This window comes from Mesocricetus auratus, unplaced genomic scaffold (assembly GCF_017639785.1).
Source record: "Mesocricetus auratus isolate SY011 unplaced genomic scaffold, BCM_Maur_2.0 Super-Scaffold_100009, whole genome shotgun sequence".
Lineage (NCBI taxonomy): Eukaryota > Metazoa > Chordata > Mammalia > Rodentia > Cricetidae > Mesocricetus > Mesocricetus auratus.
In genome coordinates this window covers 82,509,094-82,532,159 of record NW_024429193.1, presented here as the reverse complement: position 1 = coordinate 82,532,159, position 23,066 = coordinate 82,509,094, and the positions used below count along the sequence as shown (strand labels likewise).

General features: G+C 35.9%; 1 protein-coding gene across 1 annotated transcript; it reads left to right on the top strand.

Annotated features, from left to right (window-relative positions):
* Positions 1 to 414: 414 nt before the first annotated feature.
* LOC101835514 (lysophospholipase D GDPD1-like) lies at positions 415 to 4,225 on the top strand. Its single transcript, XM_040751482.1, is given in 2 exon segments — positions 415 to 434; positions 3,194 to 4,225. Coding segments are annotated over 2 exon segments (1,038 nt in total). The 3' UTR covers positions 4,212 to 4,225.
* The last annotated feature ends 18,841 nt before the right edge of the window (positions 4,226 to 23,066 follow it).

Genomic DNA, 23,066 nt, shown 5'->3' with positions numbered 1-23,066 from the left:
CATATACCTGTGGATGGCCAGGATTAGGATTTCTACTTAATCTGTATAATTTAGTTGAATAGACCTACTAGGATATTTTACATCAGTAAGACTGACATAGGATTCTAGTCACAAGACAGCATTTTATACAAACAGCTAAATTTAGACTCCAGGAAAAATTCAAAGCCAGCTGGTTGCCTCTGGAGACAAATAGCTGGTGGCCTCCAGAGATCACTTTTCTCAGGTTTTGTTTTGCTGATTCAAGGTCAGAATAGAAGCAACATTAGTAAACATAACTCCCTGAAGCAATGTATGTACTCCCCAATGTCAAATGCTTACTGTCTGGGAACCCTCACTAATTTAGAGCTACATGCAGGGGTCAGTATCACATTACTAGCCTAAGAGAAACTATGTGACTTATCTTGTGTTACGAGAATGGGTCAGGCTCTGAAAATGTAATGCTTATTTGTCTAGAGTTTGACTATGAGAGGAGTGTTGTAGTATAGAGCAACACAGCTGCGTAGAGCTATGTAGAAGTTGCTTCAGAATAAGAAGTGTGTGTATCCATGCATGTGTGCACACATCTGTGTGCATGCGAGTGTGAACATGTTCTGAGTGAGTGAGGAAGAAGAAGCATGAGAGAAGTAAGTGAGTGAAGGAGTAAAAGTCAGTAGAGAGTGTGTGAATAATGTAGAAGCATGTGTGTTAGAATGAGTGTGAGAGAGAGCTGTGTGCAGAGCTGCTGCTGCTACAAAGAGGAGCCGTGCCTAGAAAGAATCTAAAGTGGTATATGGTGAGACGATATGTAAGTGAGTTGTATAGCTGTGACTGTGTAGAGGTTTGTAACTGTGTGAAAGCTGGGAAGATGAACTTGTATAGAAAAGAGCCTTAGAAGACAATTTTTTGTAAAAGTAAAGTGTGTAGTCAATGAAAAGATATCTAAAAGCATATAGAAATATCTAACTGAGCAAGAGAGTAATGTTTGTCTGTAAGAAGAGATTGTCCCAAGTATACACACGGACTTTGGACTCCCATAGAACAATGTGAGGTGCACTCTCACCCTGAACTCTTGGGGAAGGGTCTAGGCCCTGCCCTATATGAAATGACACACTATGCACACCCCCATGGAGGGCCTCACCCTCCCTGGAGAAATGAGGGGATAACGGGGGGGGGGAGGGCACGGGAGGAAGGGAGGGAATGGGAGAGGGACCTGGAACTGACTTGTGAAGCAACCTTGTTTCTTATCTAAATTTAAACTGGAAAATAAAATTAAAAAAAAAGAAGAGATTGTCAAGAAAGAGATTTTTTTTAGTGGAATCAAAGGAGAAAGTTATCATCAAACTGTGAGTTTGTTTATTTTTAACCTCAGATAGAAAAGCCTAGCAATACTGAGATAAAAATTTTCCTAAAACTGCTACTCTCTGGTCTTCTCTTTATTACTCTGGAGCAGATGTGGGAGCTGTCCTCCATAGTCTATGTCACTATATTTTGTCTCATTAAAAGACAAGAAAATTTCCAAGAAATAAAAAATAACATAAAACATAATGAGAAAAAGCAAAAAAAAATACTGCAAAAGGTATATTTGATTTAGCTGAGCAATACCCTCATCTATGAGTACTGAATTTTGTCATAAGAAAGTAATTGTTATCCTTGTTACTTTCATTTGTTTGCTTGTCTTAGAAAAGTACTGTTAGTCCTCAATGCAATACCCATCAAAATCCCAGCACAATTCTTCACGTACCTTAAAAGAACAATCCTCAACTTTATGTGGAAAAATAAAAGGCCCAGGACAGCCAAAACATCCCTGTTCAACAAAGCAGTGTCCAGAGGCATCATCATCCCTGACTTCAAACTCTATTATACATCGATAGTCCTGAAAACAGTTTGTTATTGATGCAAAAATAGACAGGAAGACCAATGGAATTAAATTGAGCACACCTATATTAACACATACACATATGAACACCTGATCTTTGTTAAAGAAGCTAAAATTATAAAATTATAAAATGGGGAAAAAAGCCCCCCTAATGAGTTTCCTGATTTTAAAGGCTTACCTTCTCTGTATGTAGGTGGCATATATTCATTGGTACCGTGTCAGCTCTTGCCACATCTCCTACATAATCGAGAAGGTTGACACATTCTGTTTCAGTCATTCCTACAAGGAGCATTATTTCTAGGAATGTTTTGCCTAAAATTTCTTCTTATATGTCCTATTCTACCACAGTTAATACATCTGGTATTTCAATGTGTTTTTAAACCTCTGTAGATTGCCTCTCCTACCCACCTACTATATCCTCACCTTTAAGATATTTGGCATCTTGGTGATACTCAAACCTTTAGAAATTGCTTCTCCTACCCAAGTTTCTGTATCTTGATCTTTATATTAAAGGTTATCTGAATACAGGACTCATTCCTTCAATGGCATGGATCTGATTTTAATGGCCAAAGCACATGTTTTCTTTGTGGATATGCATTCTCATAAACAAGTGATTCTATAGCCATTCACCTAGAATCTCCATTGATTACCTGTAATTATACTACTCTGGATGATCTTTATAAAAATTCAGTGAACCTTTCATTTGAACCCTGTACCACTTTGGTATGGGTTATATATTCTCTCCTGGTTCATGATGTTGTATGACATAAAGACAAGATGCGTTCATCATACAAAACCTGAACCTGTGGATTAGCTTAGGCACAGTCACCAAGAATCATACCTTGGGGAGCTTCATTACCTTTCTTTAATCTTTGAAGCTTTTAGGCTTTTGCTTCTTCCCTACATAAAGCTTTCAATTGTATTTTAGATGAATTTTTGAGCACTGCTAAGGCCAATTGGCTTCAATTCTTAGGGCTCACTCTATGGTTGCCTATGAGTTTCAGAGCTCCTTGACAAAGGGCAAATGAAAATCATAATAAAACAATGGCTTCTTTGATTCCCTTCAGGTCCTTCATCTGTATCAGTTCCCATTGATAAGCAACAAATCCATTTTTTTTTCTTGCTGGTTTTTCAGTCATAGACGCTGGTAAAACCATGGGAGAGGTCATAACAAACTTAGAAAGGTCTTCCCAGCATCTAAGAGGAGAAACCTCTTTCATGACCTGTTGTTGTGATGTTTGTTTCTGATGTATCAGATTGGAGAATGTCTAAGACCTGCAATCTACTTTTCATTGTTTCCCTGAGCGCTTGAAGTTTTCGGGTCAAATAAATTTCCAGCAGCCGCCGGCGCCCCAGCAGTTGCTACCACTTTGGCACTGTGGGGTTCAGAGGCCCAGAAGGTGGTGACCGAGGATGTCGTCCACCGCGGTTTTTTTGCCTTCTTTCTACCATGGGAGGGTATTTGGTCACGTCATTCTTGTTGCTTAAATATCCAACGTTGTTGCACCAGAAAAAGAAGCAGCGATCCCTCAGTAGGTACATCTCTCACCGTGGAGTTGCTGGAGAAAACCTGGAGAACACAATGGATGCCTTCCAGCATGCCGTTAACATTGGAACTGATATGTTATCAGTTGTTCATATCACAAAATATGAACAAGTCATAGTGTCACATGATGCAAACTTGAAGAGGTCAACTGGGATCAATGTAAATGTCTCTGATCTCAAATATTGTGAGCTCCCACCTTCTCTTTGCAAACTGGATGTCCCATTTCAGAGAGCATGCAAGTGTGAAGGAAAAGATAACCGAATTCCATTGCTGAAGGAAGTGTTTGAAGCCTTTCCTGAGACCCCCATTAACATCAATATCAAAGTCAACAACAATGTGCTGATTCAAAAGGTCTCAGAATTGGTGAAGCAGTATAAGAGACAGCACCTAACGGTGTGGGGCAATGCCAACTCTGAAATTGTAGACAAATGTTACAAAGAGAATTCAGATATCCCAATACTCTTCAGCCTACAGCATGTCCTACTCATCCTTTGTCTTTTCTTTACCGGCCTCTTGCCCTTTGTGCCCATTCGAGAACAGTTCTTTTAAATTCTGATGCCTTCTATCATACTGAAGCTAAAAGAACCACACACTATGTCCAACGGTCACAAGTTTCTCATCTGGCTTTCTGATAACTTACTAATGCGGAAAGCTTTATTTGACCACCTCACTGCCCGGGGCATCCAAGTCTACATTTGGGTTTTAAATGAAGAGCATGAGTACAAAAGATCTTTTGATTTGGGAGTGACTGGAGTCATGACAAACTACCCAACAAAGCTTAAGGATTTCCTAAATAATTTCCCAGCATAGAAAAGGGTCTCAGAATCACCTGACTTGAAAAGATGCGAGAAAAGCTGTGTCACCATTGTGTCCCTGAGATTTCCAGGATGATAAAAATGTTTAATCAGTTTTTATTACCTCATTTTAAAGCCTGTATGGGAATGTAGAAACTTCTCTGTATTTTTATTTTCAACAATATTGCATAATTTACATTGGTAACTTGTTCTGAAAGATAACTGGCTATGAGATGTAGGTAGATCATTGATCAAGATGGCTGTATGTGATGCAGTATTCTGCTATTGTAAATCTCAAATCAAAGACTAGAGGCCAAATTGGGCATTAACCTTCATTGAGAAAAGATCAACCATGGTAAAAGATTATTGAGCTGGGCATGGTGATGCAAGCCTGTAATCCCAGCATTTGTGAGGCTGAGGCAAGAGGGTTATGAGTTCGAGGTCAGCCTGGGCTACATAGTGAACTCCACTGTTTTTAATTTTTTTAATAAAAAGAAGAAAATTATGAAAAAATTTCCAAGAATTTCACAGAATCTGTTGGTTTCTTGGATTCTTCATTTATACACGACTACAAACATTTAATATTCTCATTCTTAGATACTATCTGAATTGCATGTAAGTTGCTTTCAGGAACAGTGTTCTAATTGATAGCTGGTCATTATCCTCAGACATTGAATTAGTTAAGTTTTCCAACCTGAGGTTCCAGACTTGGGGTTTTATTTACCGAGTCATCAGACATGAAATGAGTTGTTTCTGCGAGCCTGATAATGTCATACTGAATTGATCCTCTTTTGGTCCTTAAAGGAGCAGTCAAGGAACCAATCCTGTCTCCTACATTCTAAAGTGCTCAATCTCTCTGTCATTTCCCCAGTGTCCTCAAGATTTTGAACTCTTGTCTCTAATTTACCAACAGTTTTCATAACTTTCTTGTATTTTACCCTATTATCCATCCCTCTCTTCCAGGATATTATATGGATTATGAAGCTAGTCATTAGCATTAGATATAGATAAATTATGGGCAGGTCATAATCCTCTCCCAAGATGTTACCCACATAAGAAGCAATGCGATCCCTAACATTCTGCATGGTAAGATTATCTGCCATTTTTATAGAGTAGTTAATCTTATTATCAGCTTAAACTACCAGAATGCAAATCTTACATCCTGTGATCTTGGACTTTGTGGATTTTTACTTATAGTAACATGTTTGGTCAACAGGTGCCACAGATGTACCACCAAACACAGTTCCAGAGCGCATTCTCAGTATGTTCCAAATGGAATCTGAAAAATTATAAGCAGCCTTTACAAAATTTAGCAAGTGGAATTTTGTTAAAAGGAGGGAAAGAGCCCTGTGCAGATTGTGGTGACCTGCGGGGAAGAAGGGGTCAAGTTTGGAAAGATGCATAAAGGAGAACACGGCTGCCTGAGAAAACTTGGGAGACAGCAGAACCTTACTGGCAGGAGGGGGAGCGAATGTGGCAGTGCTGATGGGTTTTGGGGAGCTCTTTCTGCGAGCTCCATGTGGACGGGCAGCTTGCTGATTATATGCAGCGGGAGTGCCACATGGGACTGGCAGTTACTGCAGCAGTGACCACTATTCTCACCAGCTCAACTGTGGAGGCTGAGTATACTTACCTCCCAACAGCCCATGAATGTTCCACTTCTTAGACACCAGATATTGAGGAATATTAAGCTAGACAAAGTAGGGATGTCATACGATATTTTATTACATGAGAAGCTGAGAAACTAAGGTCAGTGCTCCACAGTTCACCGAGACCCGACTGGAACCCCAGCTCTTTATCTCTCTTCTCTGCTATCTACCTGTGACCATCCCAAAAGAGGCTTGGCCAGCCATACACGTAACTAAGATCTCTGCCTACAGGTTTGGACTTCATTTGTAACTAGGTTCTTTGGTTTCCTAAAAATAAGTTTTTCATAAATATTTTGAAAACTAACACTTTATTATATGTGTTATTGGCAAAAAAGTACTTTTCATATTAGGTATTTTATTGTTCTGTCCAAATGATAATCTGCTTTGCTATGCAGAAGCTTTCATTTTTGTTTTGTTTTGTTTTTATTTGTTTATTTTTTATTTTTTTGTTTTTCAAGACAGGGTTTCTCAGAGGCTTTGGAGACTGTCCTGGTACTAGCTCATGTAGACCAGGCTGATCTCGAACTCAGAAATCTGCCTGCAACTGCCTGCTGAGTGTTGCGATTAAAGGCATGTGCCACCAATACTTGGCACTTTCTTTCATTTTTAATAATAGCACTTGTTGTCTATGCTAGTGGTCTTATGCTCATAAAAGTATTTCCCTGTGCCAAGGAGTTCAAGGCAATTCCTCACTTCTTCTATTATGATCACTGTATCTGCGCTTTCAGTTATTTTTGAAGTTGTGTGTCTCACTGGAATTGATTTTGTGTAGATTGATAAATATAGATCTGTTTGTATTCTTTAACATGCAGCCATATATTTGACCAAAAATATTTTTGAAGATATAGTCCTTTCTCCTATGCAGTTTTCTGATTCTTTATCAACCATAAGGATTCTGCAGGTATGTGTATTTATGTCTCTGCCTTCTATTTTATTAAATCAATCAATAGGTTTAATTTTGTTCAAATTTCATGTTGTTTTATCATTATAGATATGACGTACAATTTGAGGTGAGGTATGATGACCTGGTTTAACATTCCTGGGTTTTTGTTTTTTAGTTTTTCCATATGAAGAATCAAAATGTCCTTTCAAGTTATATTTGTGTTCATTAAGGATCATAATGAATGTGTATAATGTTTTGGTGGGTCAAAATTTTTGCTATATTAATCTTTTTTAATTTAAATTAGAAACAGAGTTGCTTCACATGTCAATCCTAGAACCTCCTCCCTTTCCCTCCCCTCCTCCCATAACCACCCACCGACCCCCATCCTCCTCATCCATTCCCTATTACTTTCTCCAGGGAGGGTGAAGCTCTCCATGGGAGGTATCCATAGTCTGTCATTTCATGCAGGGAAGGACATAGGCCCTCCCCTAAGAGTCCAGTCTGAGAGAGCATCTCTCATTGTGGGACAGGCACACAAATCCATTTGTATGCCAGGGATAAATATTGATCTACTGCCCCAGGCCCGATAGATTGCCTAGGTATTTTCACTGACACCTTCATTCAGGAGGTCTAGATCAATCCTATCTTGGATTCCCAGCCATCAGTCTGGGGTTCAAGAGCTCCTCCTTGTTCAGGTCAGCAGTTTCTGTGGGTTAAACAAGCCCAGTCTTGAACCTTATGTTTATCAGTCCTCCCTTTCTATCTCTGGGTTCCTTGAGTTCAGCTCAGCGTTTAGCTGTGGGAGTCTGCCTCTGCTTCCATCAGTGATTGGTTGAAGGTTCTGTTTCCCAGACTCTCTGGCAGTGGGATTGTAGGCTGATACTACTGTAATCCATTTTTAATATCCATATATGAGAGAGTACGTATTGTGTTTCTCTTTGTGTGACTGTGTTACCTCACTCAGGATGGTTTCTTCTAGTGCCATCCATTTGCCTGCGAATTTCAAGATTCCAGTGTTTATTTTTTTCTGCTGAAGAGTATTCCATTGTGTAAAGGTATCACTTTTCTCTATCTACTCTTAAGTTGAGGGGCATCTAGGTTGCTTCCAGGTTGCAGCTATTGTAAATAATGCTGCTATGAACATAATACAACAGATGTCCTTGCTGTATGAATATGCATCTTTAGGATATATGCCTAAGAGTGAAATTGATGGATTTTGTGGTAAGTTGATTCCCAATTTCCTGTGGAATCTCAATACTGATTTCCAAAGTGGCTGTAAGAGTTGGCACTCCCACCAGCAGTGGAGGAGTGCTCCCCTTTCTCCACATCCTCTCCAGGACAAACTGTCATTGGTGTTTTTTTTTTTTAGCCCTTCTGACAGGAGTAAGATGGTATCTCAGAGTGGTTTTGATTTGCATTTCCCAGATGGCTAGGGATATTGATCACTTTCTCAAATGCATCTTATCCATTTTAGACACCTCTATTGAGGATAATTTATTTAGTTCTGTAGCTCACCTTTTATTTTTTTATTTTTATTTTTAAATTTAAATTAGAAACAAGGTGGCTTCACATGTCAATCCAAGGTCCCTCTTCCTTTCCCTCTCCTCCTCCCATGCCCTCCCTCCATCCCCCTAATACACCTTCCTTTTCCCAGAGAGAGTGAGGCCCTACATGATGGTGTCTATAGTCTGTCATTTCATTGAGAGCAGGGCCTAGACCCTTCCCCAAGAGTCCAAGTTGAGGGGGCAACTCTCAATGTGGGATGGACAGCTAAAGTCCATTTGTATGCCAGGGATAAACACTGATCTACTACCCAAGGTCTCATAACTTGCCTAGGCCTTATCACTGACACTGAAATTCAGGGGTCTTGATCAGTCCCATGCTGAATTCCCAGCCATGAGTCTAGAATTCAAGAGGTACCACTTATCAGGTCAGCTGTTTCTGGAGTTAAACCAGCCTGGTCTTAACCCCTTTGCTCATCAGTCCTCCCTCTCTGTCACTGGGTTCCTTGAGTCCAGCTCAATGTTTAGCTGTGGGAGACTGCCTCTTCTTCCATCAGCCATTGAATTAAGGTTCTGTTTCCCAGACTCTCTGGCTATGGGATTGTAGCCGGGCACTCCCCAGATATATGTCTAAAATCCATATATGAGAGATTACTTACCATGTTTGGTTTTTTTTTCTGACTGGGTTACCTCTCTCAGGATGCTTTCTTCTAGTGCCATCCATTTGCCTGCAGATTTCAGGATTCCATTGTTTTTTTTTCTGCTGAATAGTACTCCATTGTGTAAATGTACCATATTTTCTCTATCCACTCTTCGGTTGAGGGGCATCTAGGTTGCTTCCAAGTTCTGGCTATTACAAATAATGGTGCTATGAACATAGAGGAACAGATGTCCTTGTTGTATGAATGGGCATCTTTTGGATATATTCTTAAGACTGAAGTTGCTGGGTCTTGTCGTAAGTTTATACCCATTTTTCTGAGTAATCTCCATACTGATTTCCAAAGTGACTGTACAAGTTGGCACTCCCACCAGCAGTGGAGGAGTGTTCCCCTTTCAGCACAACCTCCCCAGGATAAATTGTCATTGTTTTTTTTTTATTTTAGCCATTCTGACAGGAATAGGATGGTATCTCAGAATTGTTTTGATTTGCATTTCCCAGATGTCTAAGGATGTTGAGCACTTTCTCAAGTGCCTCTCAGCCATTTTAGACTCCTCTATTGAAAATTCTCTATTTTGTTCTGTAGCTCACTTTTTAATTGGATCCTTTGGTGTTTTGGAGACTTGCTTCTGGAGTTCTTTGTAAATTTTGGAGATTAGCCCTCTGTCAGATGTGGGGTTAGTGAATATCTTTTCCCATTCTGTAGGCTGCCTTTTTGTCTTTCTTACTGTCTCCTTTGCCTTATAGAAGCATCTCAGTTTCTGGAGGTCCCATGTATTCATTGTTGCCCTCAGTGTCTGTGCTAATGGAGTTATGTTCAGGAAGCTGTCTCTTGTACCAATTCGTTCAAGGATTCCACCCACTTTACTTCCAGCATGTCCAGTGTGGCTGGATTTATGTTGAAATCTTTGTTCCATTTGGACTTAAGTTTTGTGCATGGCGATGGACATGGATCTATCCACATTCTTCTGCATGCTTTGTTGAAGATTCTTTCTTTTTTTCCATTGTATATTTTTAGCTTCTTTGTTGAAGATTGGCTGTTCACACATAGATGGGTCAATATCAGGTTATTCTGTTCGATTCCATTGATATACCTGTGGAGTTTTGTGCCAATACCAAGCTGTTTTCAGGACTACAGCTCTATAATAGGGCTTGAAGTCAAAGATGGTAATGCCTCCAGATGTTGCTTTGCTGAATAAGGCAGTTTTAGCTATTCTGGGTCTTTTGTTTTTCCATACATATTTTATTATAGCTCTTTCAGGGTCTGTGAAGAATTGTGCTGGCATTGTAATGGGGATGGCATTGAATTTTGGCAGGATTGCCATTTTTACTATGTTGATTCTATCTACTCAAAGGCATGGGAGATCTTTCCATTTCCTGATGTCTTCTTTAATTTCTTTCTTGAATGACTCAAAGTTCTTGCGATAAGATCTTTAACTTGTTAGGTTAGTTACCCCAAGGTATTTTATATGATTTTGGCAATTCTGAGGGGCGATGTTTCTCTGATTTCTTTCTCAGCCCTTTTATCCTCTATATATATTATGGGTAGTGATTTTCTTTAGTTGGTCTTGCATCCTGCCACTTTCGCTGAAAGTAGGAGTTCCATGGTAGAGTTTTTTGGATAACTTAAGTAAACTATCATATCATCTGCAAATAATGAAAGTTTGACTTCTTCCTTTCCTATTTGTATCCCCTTGATCTCCATTTGTTCTCATATTTGTCTAGCTAAAACTTCAAGTATAATATTGAAATGGTATGGAGTGAGTGAACAGCCTTGTCTTGTTGCTGATTTTAGTGGAATTGCACTGAGTTTCTGTCCGTTTAGTTTAATGCTGGCTGTTGGTTTGCTGTACATAGCTTTTATTATGTTTAGGTATGTTCCTTTAATCCTGGATCTCTGAGACCTTTATCATGAAGAGTTTTGTCAAAGGCTGCATCTAGTGAGATGATCATATGATTTTTGTTTCTCATCTTGTTTATATGGTGGATTACATTAATTGATTTTCATATGTTGAACCATCCCTGCATCCCTGGCATGAAACCTACTTGACCGTGTTGGATGAATGTTTTGATGTGTTTTTGGATTTGATTTACCAGTATTTCATTGATTATTTTTGCATCAATGTTAATGAGGGATATTGTTCTGAAGTTCTCTTTCTTAGTTGTGTCTTAGTGTAGTTTGGGTATCAAGGTAATTGAAACCTCATAGAAAGAGTTTGGCAAAGACCCTTCTGCTTCTATTGTGTGAAATGGTTTGAGAAGAATTGATATAAGCCGTTCTTTGAATTTCTGGTAGAATTCTGCACTGAGGCCATCTGGACCTGGGCTTTTTTTTTTTTTTACTTGGGAGACATTTGCTGACTGCTTCTATTTCCATAGGGGTTGTAGGTCTACTGAAATTGTTCATCTGTTCTTGATTTAATTTTGGAAGTGACAGCTATCCAGATAATTGTGCATTTCATTTAAGTTTTCAAATTTTGTGGAGTACAGATTTTCAAAGTATGACCTGATGATTCTCTGGATTTACTCAGTGTCCATTGTTACATCTCCATTTTCATTTCTAATTTTGTTCATTTGCATGTTCACACTCGGCGATTTTGTAAGTTTGCATAAAGGTTTGTCGATCTTGTTGATTTTCTCAAAGAACCAACTCTTTGTTACATTGATTCTTTGTTTCATTATCCTAGTTTTTACTTTATTGATTTCAGCCCTCAGTTTGATTATTTTCTGGTGCCTACTTCTCCTGGGTGAGTTTGCTACTTTTTGTTCTAGAGTTTTCAGCTGTTCAGTTAATTCTCTAGTGTAACTATTCTCCAGTTTCTTCATGTGGGCACTTAGTTCTATGAACTTCCCTCATAGCACTGCTTTCAAAGTGTCCCATAATTTTGGGTATGTTGTGTTTTCATTCTCACTGAATTCTAGAAAGTCTTTAATTTCTTTTTTTATATCTTCTTGGACCCAGGAATGGCACAATTGCACATTAATAAATTTCCATGAGTTTGTATGGTTTCTGAAATTTGTGTTGTTTTTGAATTCTAATTTTAATGCATGGTGGTCTGATAAGATGCATGGAGTTATTCCAAATATTTTGTACTTGATGAGGTGTGATATATTGTCAAGTATGTCGTCAGTTTTTGAGAAGGTTCCATGTGGTGCTGAGAAGAAGATATATTATTTTTAATTTTGATGGAATATTCTATAGTTGTCTGTTAATCCCAATTGGGTAATAACTTCTATTAGTTCCTTTGTTTCTTTGTTAAGTTTCTGTATGCTAGTCCTGTCCAGTGCTGAGAGTGGGGTGTTGAAGTCTCCCACTATAAGTGCATGGGGCTTTATATGTGATTTGAGTTTTAGTAATTTTTTATTTATGAAGGTTGATGTCTTTGTATTTGGGTCATAGTTGTTTAGAATTGAAACTTCATCTTGGTGGATTTCTCCTATGATGTGTATGTAATGACCTCCTTCACATTTTTTGATTGATTTTACTTTAAAGTCTAATTTAGTAGATATAAGCATTGCTACCCCTACTTGTTTTTTGACTGGAAAATCTTTTCCCAATCTTCAACTCTGAGGTAATATCTGTCTTTAAGGCTGTCGTGTGTTTCTTGTATGCAGCAAAATGATGGATTCTGCTTTTGAATCCATTCTGTTAGCCTGTGTCTTTTTAATGGGTGAGTTAAAATCATTAATATTGAGGGACATTAATGACCATTGATTGTTCATTCTTCTTTGATTTGGAATGGTTGTTGTTGTTGGAATTATACGTGTAATTCCACCCCTTTTTTTCTCTCGGCTGTTGGTAAGGTGCGATTATCTAATGCCTATGTTTTTCTGGTTGTAGTTAACTTCCTTGGGTTGGAGTTTCCCTTCCAGAACTTTCTGTAGGACTGGGTTAGTGGATATGTATTGTTTGCGTCTAGATTTGTCATGGAATATCTTGTTTTCTCCATCTATAGTGATTTAAATCTTTGCTGGGTATAGAAGTCTGGACTGGCATCCATGGTCTCTTCGTGTTGGCAGAATATCTGTCCAGGACCTTCTGGCTTTCAGAGTTTCCATGGAGAAGTCAGGTGTATTTATGATAGTTTTTCCTTCATATATTACGTGACCTTTTTCCTTAGCTGCTCTTAATATTCTTTCTTAACAATCAATGAGAGTATGAGATATTTCCATCTTTTTCTATTTCTGATATCTTCTTTCATTTCTTTGTTTATTGTCAACCCTTTCACTGGTCTGGATAGAATTGCCTGAAGATATTTATGTATTTTGAGCGTATTATGAGCATTGCTGTTTTCATGACTTCTTCTCAGTACATTAGTTATTTTAATATAGGAAGACTAGTGTTTTTAACTTAGTTTTGCAATTAGTTACTTGCTGAAAGTGTCTATCAACTAAGTGTATCCAAGTGGAAGTGTTAGGTCTTTTTTATACCATTACTACATATGCAAAAAAGATACTTTGAACACATCTTTTCCTATTTGTAGTCCCTTGATCTCTTCCAGTCATTGTATTGGCCTAGCCAAGAATGCAAGTACTGTTCTATATTGAATATATACAGAGAGAATGGATAGCCATTATTTGTTCCAGATTTTTGCTGAATTTGTTTTTGAATGTCTTCATTTATATTGGTGTTGGTTATGGACATGCTGTAAACGGCATTTATTATGTTGAAATATGTCCCTTTTATCTGTATTCTCTCCAGAACTTATATTGTGAAAGAGTGTTGGGTATTGTCAAAGATATTTTACCAAGGTAATAAGAAAATCATATCATTGAATTTGTTTATTGTTCATTGCATGTGTTGAACCATGTCTGCAAATCTGGAATGAAGCATATTTAATCAAGTAGGATGATATTTTTGATTTGGTCTAGGAATCAGTTTTCAATATTTTATTGAGAATTTTTGCTTCTATTTTCATAAGGCAAATGGTCTGTAATTTTCTTTTGTTTGCGGGGATATTTATTTCATTTTGATATCAGGATAGCTGCAGCAATTTAAAATGAATTAGGAAAAGTTCTCTCTCTATTTTGTGGAAACAATTGGGGAGTTTGGCATTAATTTTTCTCTGAAAGTCTGGTGAAATTTTATTCTAAAACCATCTGGCCCTGGGCATTTTTGGGGGAGGGCGATGTTTTTAAATACTGCTTCTATTTCTTCTTCTTTTTCTTGTATTTCTGTTTTGTTTAACTTCTCAGGGACTACTATTGTAGTATTGTTGTGCTCAACTAGAAATACATTCCCCTGGCTGCTATTGCTTGTTGTCCTTATGCTGGCATATAGGAGTCTGGTTTATGGATAATTGCCATACTAGGCTTTGATATGTGATATTGTCTGTGCTTGGGAGGTGTTTTATTACTTAATTTCTATTGTCCTGTGTGGTTCCTTGGAGAGTGTGGTGGCTGTGTGTTTGTTCGTATGAAAGTCTTCTGACATCTAGGTAGGTGTGGTCACTGAAGTTTCCAGGTAAAATACGTTTCTTAGGAATGAGGATGAGCTACAAGAGCAGGTTGAGGATGTTCACAGGAAAGGAGGGGTGTGGGTTCTTCCAAATGTATCTGATTTGTACCCTGGAAATATGCACAATGAGGAGAAACAAACAGGAAATTTGCTACAAATAGGCAGAGTACTAGGTTATTGGATTTGGAGGAGAGGAGTCATATTGAAGATCTGAGGCATACCAACCTGTTTCACTGATAAGTTTCTTTATCCAGAAAGCTTGGGTGGAAGATTTCCAGGGAATATCTGTCGGATCTGAAGGCTGAATTATTTTTTTAATTTGCAAACAGGTTTCATGCATATTATCAATATAAACAATTGCAATATATATCCTAGCAGAACAATTAGAGTCTGTTGGTGGAGATTTTGTCTGTCTCACCTATCATTAGAGAATCTCTGAGTTCCATATTACTAAATGAAATATTCTATGGTTCTGCATAGATTCATGCTTCTCTTGAGCCTGGTAGATGATTTCCTTTTACTTGAAATAAGAATGGGTCCTATGAGTTTTGCAGCTGAACTTTTACGTGGATTCCTGATAATGCTAGCTATATGGAATAAGCATTGTTTGCCCAGTATAGTGGTAGTCCATTGTTCACCTTTCTTACCCTCTTATGTGTTATTCATAGCAACTTGTCATTAATTCAAATGTTAATTTCAAGTCTTTAAGCCTTGGATATTTTAAATTGCTCTATTTTTTTATCTTGGAAGCATTTTCTTCTCAATTATTGATAATAACTTGAAGCACCCAAAAATTAGTAAAATTACTAAAATAAAGAAGTTTTAAATGACAGGAAAGGATGCTTCAGTAGAGGGATATAATTAAAGTTTGACTGTGAGACATTTCCCTCTCCGCATTGCTGTATTCATTCATTTTTCTGAAGATAAATAAGAGACTGATTTGGTATTATGCTAGATTTAAGATTTCTGATAGATTTATTTAAAACTAGTAAAACATAACAAACTTTTTATTATTTCTTCTTTTTTTGTTTTTACGAGACAGGGTTTCTTTATTATTTCTTCTTAATTCTTCTTAAAATCTGTCTACTTTCTGTCCATTCTTGGTCATTAAATACATGTTTTCTGCACTTCCTGTTGGTCTATAAATCTTAATTTCAACCACACTTTTGAAGACATTTAAATATACTGGAATGATGACACAATATTCTTTACATGTCATTTCCTTCAGTATGCTGACCCACAGACACAGCCGCTAAAGCTTCCCTCCCTGAAGCCTTAATAATGTAGAAACTTTCTCAGTAGGGCCTCATAATTCAAACTTCCTTTTTTATCTCTTTTACAAGGGCATTATATTTTAAATAACATTATCTTCAAATCTCTTTCTCTACATTTTAAGCTAACAGCACTCACCAATTATACTTCACAACCTTCTTGATTTACCTTAAGATTTTTATGAATTCTTATTTTTTCCAGTCATATTACCTCATGTACTGTAACAGACTTTAAAATTGTAAATGCAGTGTGTAGCTTGGTATGTAAGACTCCTAGCAGTGAGATCAGGACTTGTTTCTGGAACTTAGCTGACTTTTGGGTACCTGTTTCCAATTCTGGATTATCTTGTTCAAATTCGATGTAGGAGGAGGAGTGCAGTCCTGCCTCAACTTGATTTGTCATGCTTTGTTCAAACCAGTGGAAGGCATGACCCTTTCTGAGTGGAGAGAATGGAGGACTGGGTGGGGAATTGGTTAATACGAGGTGTGGAGAAAGAAGAAATGAGGGAGAGAAAACTACAGTCGTTATGTAAAATAAATGAAAAATGCCAATTAAATAAAATTTAAAAATAAACATTTTAGTTACTTTCTGCCTCACATAGAATAAGTTGTATTTACATTTATATTTGCTGTCATTATTTTGGAACATGCTATTGTTTCATTTTCTCACCTGAGCTTCTTTTTATTTGGATTTCATGGAAGCTAATAGACCAATCCAATTTCCTATTTAGGACAGGAAATACAATATAACTAAATGTTTTTGTTTCTACATATTTTTCCATTTCTTTCTACAAAGTAGCACTTTTATAAATAAACATGTTTGGTTTTTTGTCATTGATTGCCAATATTTCCAAATATGCCAGAGTTCTATAAACAACTTCTTAATATCTCCCCCTTTAGTTGTTATCTCTTATAATTCACTGCTAATAAACATCATTTTAATTACTAAAGCTCCCACAGACTCATAAATTAAAATGTCTTCTATTACCCACTTGGTTGATGTTCAAGGCAATGATTTGATAAATGCTATGGTTTTAACCCTAATGACATATATAGATTATACCAGTTTTTCAGAAACTGTAACAATATGGACATAAAAATGTTCACTTCTCAAAATTGATTATCATTTTTTCTCCATGACCATGACTGTTCAAACCTTCCCATATATACACTTTAATGAGAAACATTCAAATATTTTCATGCAAAGTTGCCATTGTCAGCACATTTGCCTCTGCATATATGAAAACTAATTGCTTACTATCTATACTAATTCTAGCTTTACCTATATTTCATGGGAACTGCTATTTTACATTTTAAAAAGCACATCTATGTCTAAGGTTGTCTCTTTCATCTTGGCATTTATTTTAGATTCAATTAATAACAATTTACTATACTCCCTTGTATATTCCATATGATCAAATTAGCCTATTTCACTATATTTCTGTGTTGTAGTTCCTAGGTTTTCTCCATGTATTTTTATCTGTGCAAATAAGTTTACTACATTTCAATTCCTTGTAAGGATATATTAATATTTGGGAAATAGTTTCATTTTAATAGTAGTGTGAATTTAATTTCATATCTTTATGTCCTTTAAAGAATTAAAATTGTGTCTATACATGCATTTAATTGTTGCTAATTATATCTCACTATATAAAATCATCTTTAAACTATGTAACTAATCCTCTAGGACTCCGTATCCTGAATACATATCACTTTGTTTATGTAACAATGGTGAAAATAGTGAAGCCATGAATTTCAGGGCATTTGGTAAATCATGAGAGCTATAGGTTGGAGGAGAGAGGGAAGAAATTGCTTAATTATACTTTTATTAAATCCAAAGAGGATATGATAGATGACACTGAATTTTCTTACCAATAGTGTTTTATTTTTCACCTTAGCTGGAAAGCCATTTTCGCTCTATGGGCTCACTCTTGTTCTATTCCTCTTGCCAATTTTCTGTCTCAGCCTCTTTTTTCTGCTATTCTACTTTATAGTCACTAATGAATTTAAATTTTAATTTACCATGTTTTCTTTCCTGTGACTTCATCAATGTTACTGTGGATTGCAGGAGGTCCTTATACTTTTAATTATTAAAACCTCATATATTTTAGGGTATGAAATCTCTTTCAATTCACTCTTATCAAGGTGCACAAAAATCCATATATCTACATACCTAACTTTTATACAATGATATTATTTTATCACTTTTTCATTTCTTTTTTATTTAAATTAGAAACAATCTTGTTTTACATGTTGATCCAAGTTCCATCTCCCTCCCCTCCTCCCCTGCCACTCACTGACTCCCTATCATTTCTATAGTTCATTTTACCAATTTTTATAATGATGATTATGGCGAATGTATGAAAAGTACTATAAAAATAAAACCATTAATACAACTATATAGTAGGCTTTTGAATAAATTATTTTTAAACAATGTGCTTTATTTTACTACAAGATGTGAAGCTAGGGACTATTATAGTATTTGTTACAAAATCAGAATACTGAAAACAAAGTGCTAAAATATATTTTCAGGTTTTTTTGTATTTTTTCTTCATTTTTTTATTTAAAATGATTTTTGGACAACACATGATGATCATGTTTTTTCCTCCCAATTGCCAGTCTCTCTCCTTATCTATGCACTCAAACTACACCAAATCCTTTCTATTTTTAAAAAGAAAACAGCAAGTAAAAATATAAAAAACAAATAAGCAAGTAAACAAAAAACAGTCCAGAAAAAAACAGAATGTAATGAATAAAATTTTATTTGAAAGATACTCAGTGTAGGTGCAGATATATAATATATTCAAAATACTAGAAAACTCAATATAGTAGGAGATAATGTCATAATTTTATAAAATTAAGAGACACTAATTGAATAATGGTAATCTATTTTTATAAGGAGTGCAGGTTTATGTTGTTGAGTATTGATCCTAAGGTTTATAGTGATATGTAAACATTTTACCAAAATTAAATTCCTAGACGACTCATAACTATCACAGGCCTATCTATGACAGATTAGAAGTATAAAATTATTCATTACGTTTTCTTAAAAATTGGCTTATTCATAAAATTTTATCTTGTTGTACATGAAACTTATAAACCATCTTCAAAATCCTTAATCTTTAAATATGATACACCTGATGCATTTTACCCAATTACATGTACACTATCATCACATCTGATATTCTGCTTTTTTTAACCACTTTAAAACATTTTATTTTTTAATCAGTTTATAAGGCGTTAGGTTTCCTTATGGCATTTACATGCATATTTCATCTGGGTTGATATTCCCTCCCACCTCTTCTTCTCCTCATCTTTCCACTTTCATCCTCATTGAAGATTCCACCACCAGCCTTGCCCTTCCACTCAGGTCACTCCCTTCCCACTCCTGCATCTTTAAACCCTGCCCCTAAGCATGATCACTTTTTTCCCCTTCAATTAGAAACGTGCATACCTCAAATGTCAAACCCAGCTCCCCCCTCTTCTCCCTCCCAGCCCCACGCCCACAACTTTCCCGAGGGGGGGTGAGGCCCTCCTTGGGGGGATCTCCAGAGTGTGTCATTTCATTCCTGGCAGGACCTAGGCCATCCCCCATATGTCCAGGCTGAGAGAGCATCCCTCCATGTGGAATGGGATACTAAAGTACATTTGTATGCCATGGTAAACACTACTCTACTACCCAAGGCCCCAGAGATTTCTGAGGCCTCCTCACTGACACTACATTCATGGAGGTTGGATTAGTCCCCTGTTGTCCTCTTAGCTAACATTCTGGGTTTCAAGAGCTCCCCCTTGTCCAGTAAGCTGTCTTTGTGGGTTTCACCAGCACGGTCTTGACCCCTTTGCTCATAACTCCTCCATCTCTGTCACTGGGTTCCTGCAGATCAGTTCAGTGTTTAGCTGTGAGTATCTGACTCCACATACATCAGTCACTGGATGAATGTTCTAGGATGTCATATAAGGAAGTCGTCAACTTTATCATTAAGTAGGGTCTATTCTGCTTTGTGATGTGGATCCTAGTTTCTGATAGAAATTGTGTCCATGGCAACATACTCCTTCATATTTTTTTTGTCTAAGGAAGAGGTAATTCTTTGCATTTGCTTTATATGATAAGTTTAAATGATAAAAGATGCTGTTTTTTCCTTGAGGTTTTCAAGGGATTCATTCTAGTTTATTCCAGGGTAAATGAATTCTGAAGAACATTTTAATATTTATTTTAACCTTATTTTGAAGGGTGATATTTTTACCATTTTGTCTGGTTTATTCCTGTTTTTATTTTTTAAGTTTTTCCTTATTCATCTTTTTTTTCTAGACAAGATTTCTCTGTGTTCCAGCTCAGGCTGTCCTGAAGCTCACTTTGCAAACCAGGCTAACCTCAGACTCATGGAGATCACCTGCTTCTCCTTCCCAACTGTTGGGATTAAACACTTGCTCCACCATTGCCTGGCTGTCACATTTTCTTCACCCTTATTTTTTAACAGATTAAATGTGATACATTATGGGCTTTATTTCTGATTTATTTTGTTATAACTTACTCTCACTATATATTTATATAATAAAAGAGCTATGGTTCCCTATATATCTCATTTGTTCCAGTTTCCTTATCTTTGTATTTAAACTGATAAGATGAGCACAAAGTATTTCTGTGTCTTTGTTTCTTATGTATAAACAGTCTGTGCCTTTTACTTATTTTATTTATGATATCCACATGTAAAGAGATTATGTATGTTACTTTATGCTATCCTTTTTATTGATTTTCTTCCTGTTACTTTTCCTACTTCAATTTCCATTTAACATTTATGCAAGAACTTTTGATATATTCAAAAATATTTACAATGAGAAAAATTGGTTTTTACTTTGCTCAACTTAAACTTCTCGTATTTCATCAGTTTCTGGTAACTTACATAAAATAATTTGTCAGTAGATATTAATGCATAACTTTGATGTATTTCCTATTGTCAGGATATCAAGTTAAGTGATGAATAAAGTTAAAATGTTTTGAATACCTAATAATTGAAACCAAAGTATTATCTGAGTTATAATAAATTGGCTTAAGATTTGATTCATGATTACCTTTCATTGAATGTATGGATGATAAATCGAATAAGAATATAATGGAAAAAATTTTAAGCAGTAAGCCAGGTCAAATATTAGTGTTAAAGAAAATTCTGAAATATAGCCTTTAAGAGCTATGAAGGTGAACAATGAGAAAATGTATGATGACTACAGCACTTAATCTTTCATTTGAGTATAGAAAATTAGAAAATACTATGGGGTATCTATCTCTATATATATATATATAAATTTAGTGAAAGAAACTATCAAATTTTAAAACTAGTCTAATTTTCATTTGAAAACACAAATCTCTGATATGTTTATAATTGTTATAAATATTATCATTCAGAGATATTGTGAGCTAATTTCTGCAGAATATTAATTCTTTAAATGACTTAATTGTATCCCTCACTTAAATACACACAAAAAATCCTTAACTTCCCAGTACTTTCCGCTTGAAAAATACCCTTGGCACTTCCATGTGCTATAACTTCCCAGTTTTGACATTACATTCTGCAATCTTGTTCCATATTCATAGTATCTAATAATACTACAAACTCAAGCAGACAGTCTTTATGGAGGAAATTAGCCAGCTAACATCAAGTTTTGATATCTGGAGACTGCACTTACCCATTGACAGATTACATTTTGGTGTACTGAAAATTGAAATGTTTTGTAACAAATTGGAATGTGAAGTGACATATTTGATTTTTCTTCTTAATATAAGCATTTTTATAAAGAGGAGCCTGGAAATCCAGGTTTATTAAAGATTTCATTTTACTGTATTCCAGACAATGTATGTGGGTACTATTTCTTAAACTTAATATATTATCATATGCTCTTTATATAAATCACATTAATGCATTTACAATGATCATAAATTCCTTGTGACTACTACTTATTCTGTGTATATTTAATTCATGCATATTTTTAGATAAACTGCCTCCTGATGTGAGAAACAACATGAGTATTACATTCAGTAATCTGGGGTTAGCATAAAAATTGTTTTATTAATATTAGTTTTGTTGACAGAGTGACAAAACGTAAACCAAATAATTGTTACATTTGCATATTAATCCAAAAAGAATGCCTTTTATAATAGCTAACAATATCTTAAAATTTATATCTGTTTATATGAATTGAAAAAAATAGACTTTTAATCCCATGACATGGTTATATTCAATGAAAATAGCAACCAATTCATAGTAAGTTATAAATTTTGCTCAGTATTATGATTTACTATAACATCATTAAAAATGTATAATAACCAATAACAAAACGTTCTTAAAGCAACTGCACAGGAAGATGTCTAAACAGGCAGAGGGACATGCTACACAAGCTGGTAGACTGAATTTGATCTTTGGTATCAGAGAACACACTCCAAAAGTTCCCCTCTTACCTTCATACTTCTTTATGGCATGTGTGCCCACAAACAGACACATAACCATACCTACACATACACTCTCTTCTTTAAGAAAGACTCTTTAATACTTAAGGGGAATTATAGAAGAAATTTATGCAAATTATATTTGTGTGCATAAGTTTTCCTTATCTATTTATTTAGTATTAATATATTATCTTACTATTTACTATCAGATTGAGGTAAAGTTCATCCTCAGAGATTTGAGGATTGAAGTAGCACTTCATTATCAGAAAAAGTTGGTGAGTGTTGGACTCTGGTAGCTTTTGTTTTATTTGTTTTTTGACAGAATGAGCAATCTATTGGGTGGAACCCAATAAGTAGTTCTACTCTGAGGAGTTGTTTCACTTCCTGCCTCTATGCTTCCGTTTTGGGTTTCTGCCTTGATGCCTCTCAGTGATGGAATGTGACCTGAAATTTATATATGAAACAAACCCCATCTTCCCCAAGTTTTCTGAGGTTATGAAATTTTATCACATAATTAGAAAACTTGTCTGAAACTTGTTGTTTCTCTAGCTAAGGTTTTTGTTTTTTCTTTCTATCAAAAGTCATAGATAGCACCCTAACAGGTAAGATTCAGTAATCTGAAGAATAACAAGCACATGACACATTTCTACATAGCTCCTTCCATGGAAAGACAAAAATATAAGCGACCATAATCAGTACCATGTATGGAAAATTCTTTTCTCTATTTTCAAGTTAAGCTTAGTGATAGTTATTATACTTATTACTCTTTAAAGATAATGTAATACTTTCTGAAAGCTACTTTGTAATATGAATATTTCCTGATGGTATAGAATGAATTATTGTGGAGAGGCTAACCAAACCTGAATTATTCTCCAATGTGTAAGAGCTTCTTGTCAGAACTAAGCAAATACAACATTTGGAAGAACTATCAATAACATTTTGAGTATTCTATTCAGTAATCAGATGTTGAAATTTCATTATGAAAATTAGCTAATACAAGTTTCAATTTTT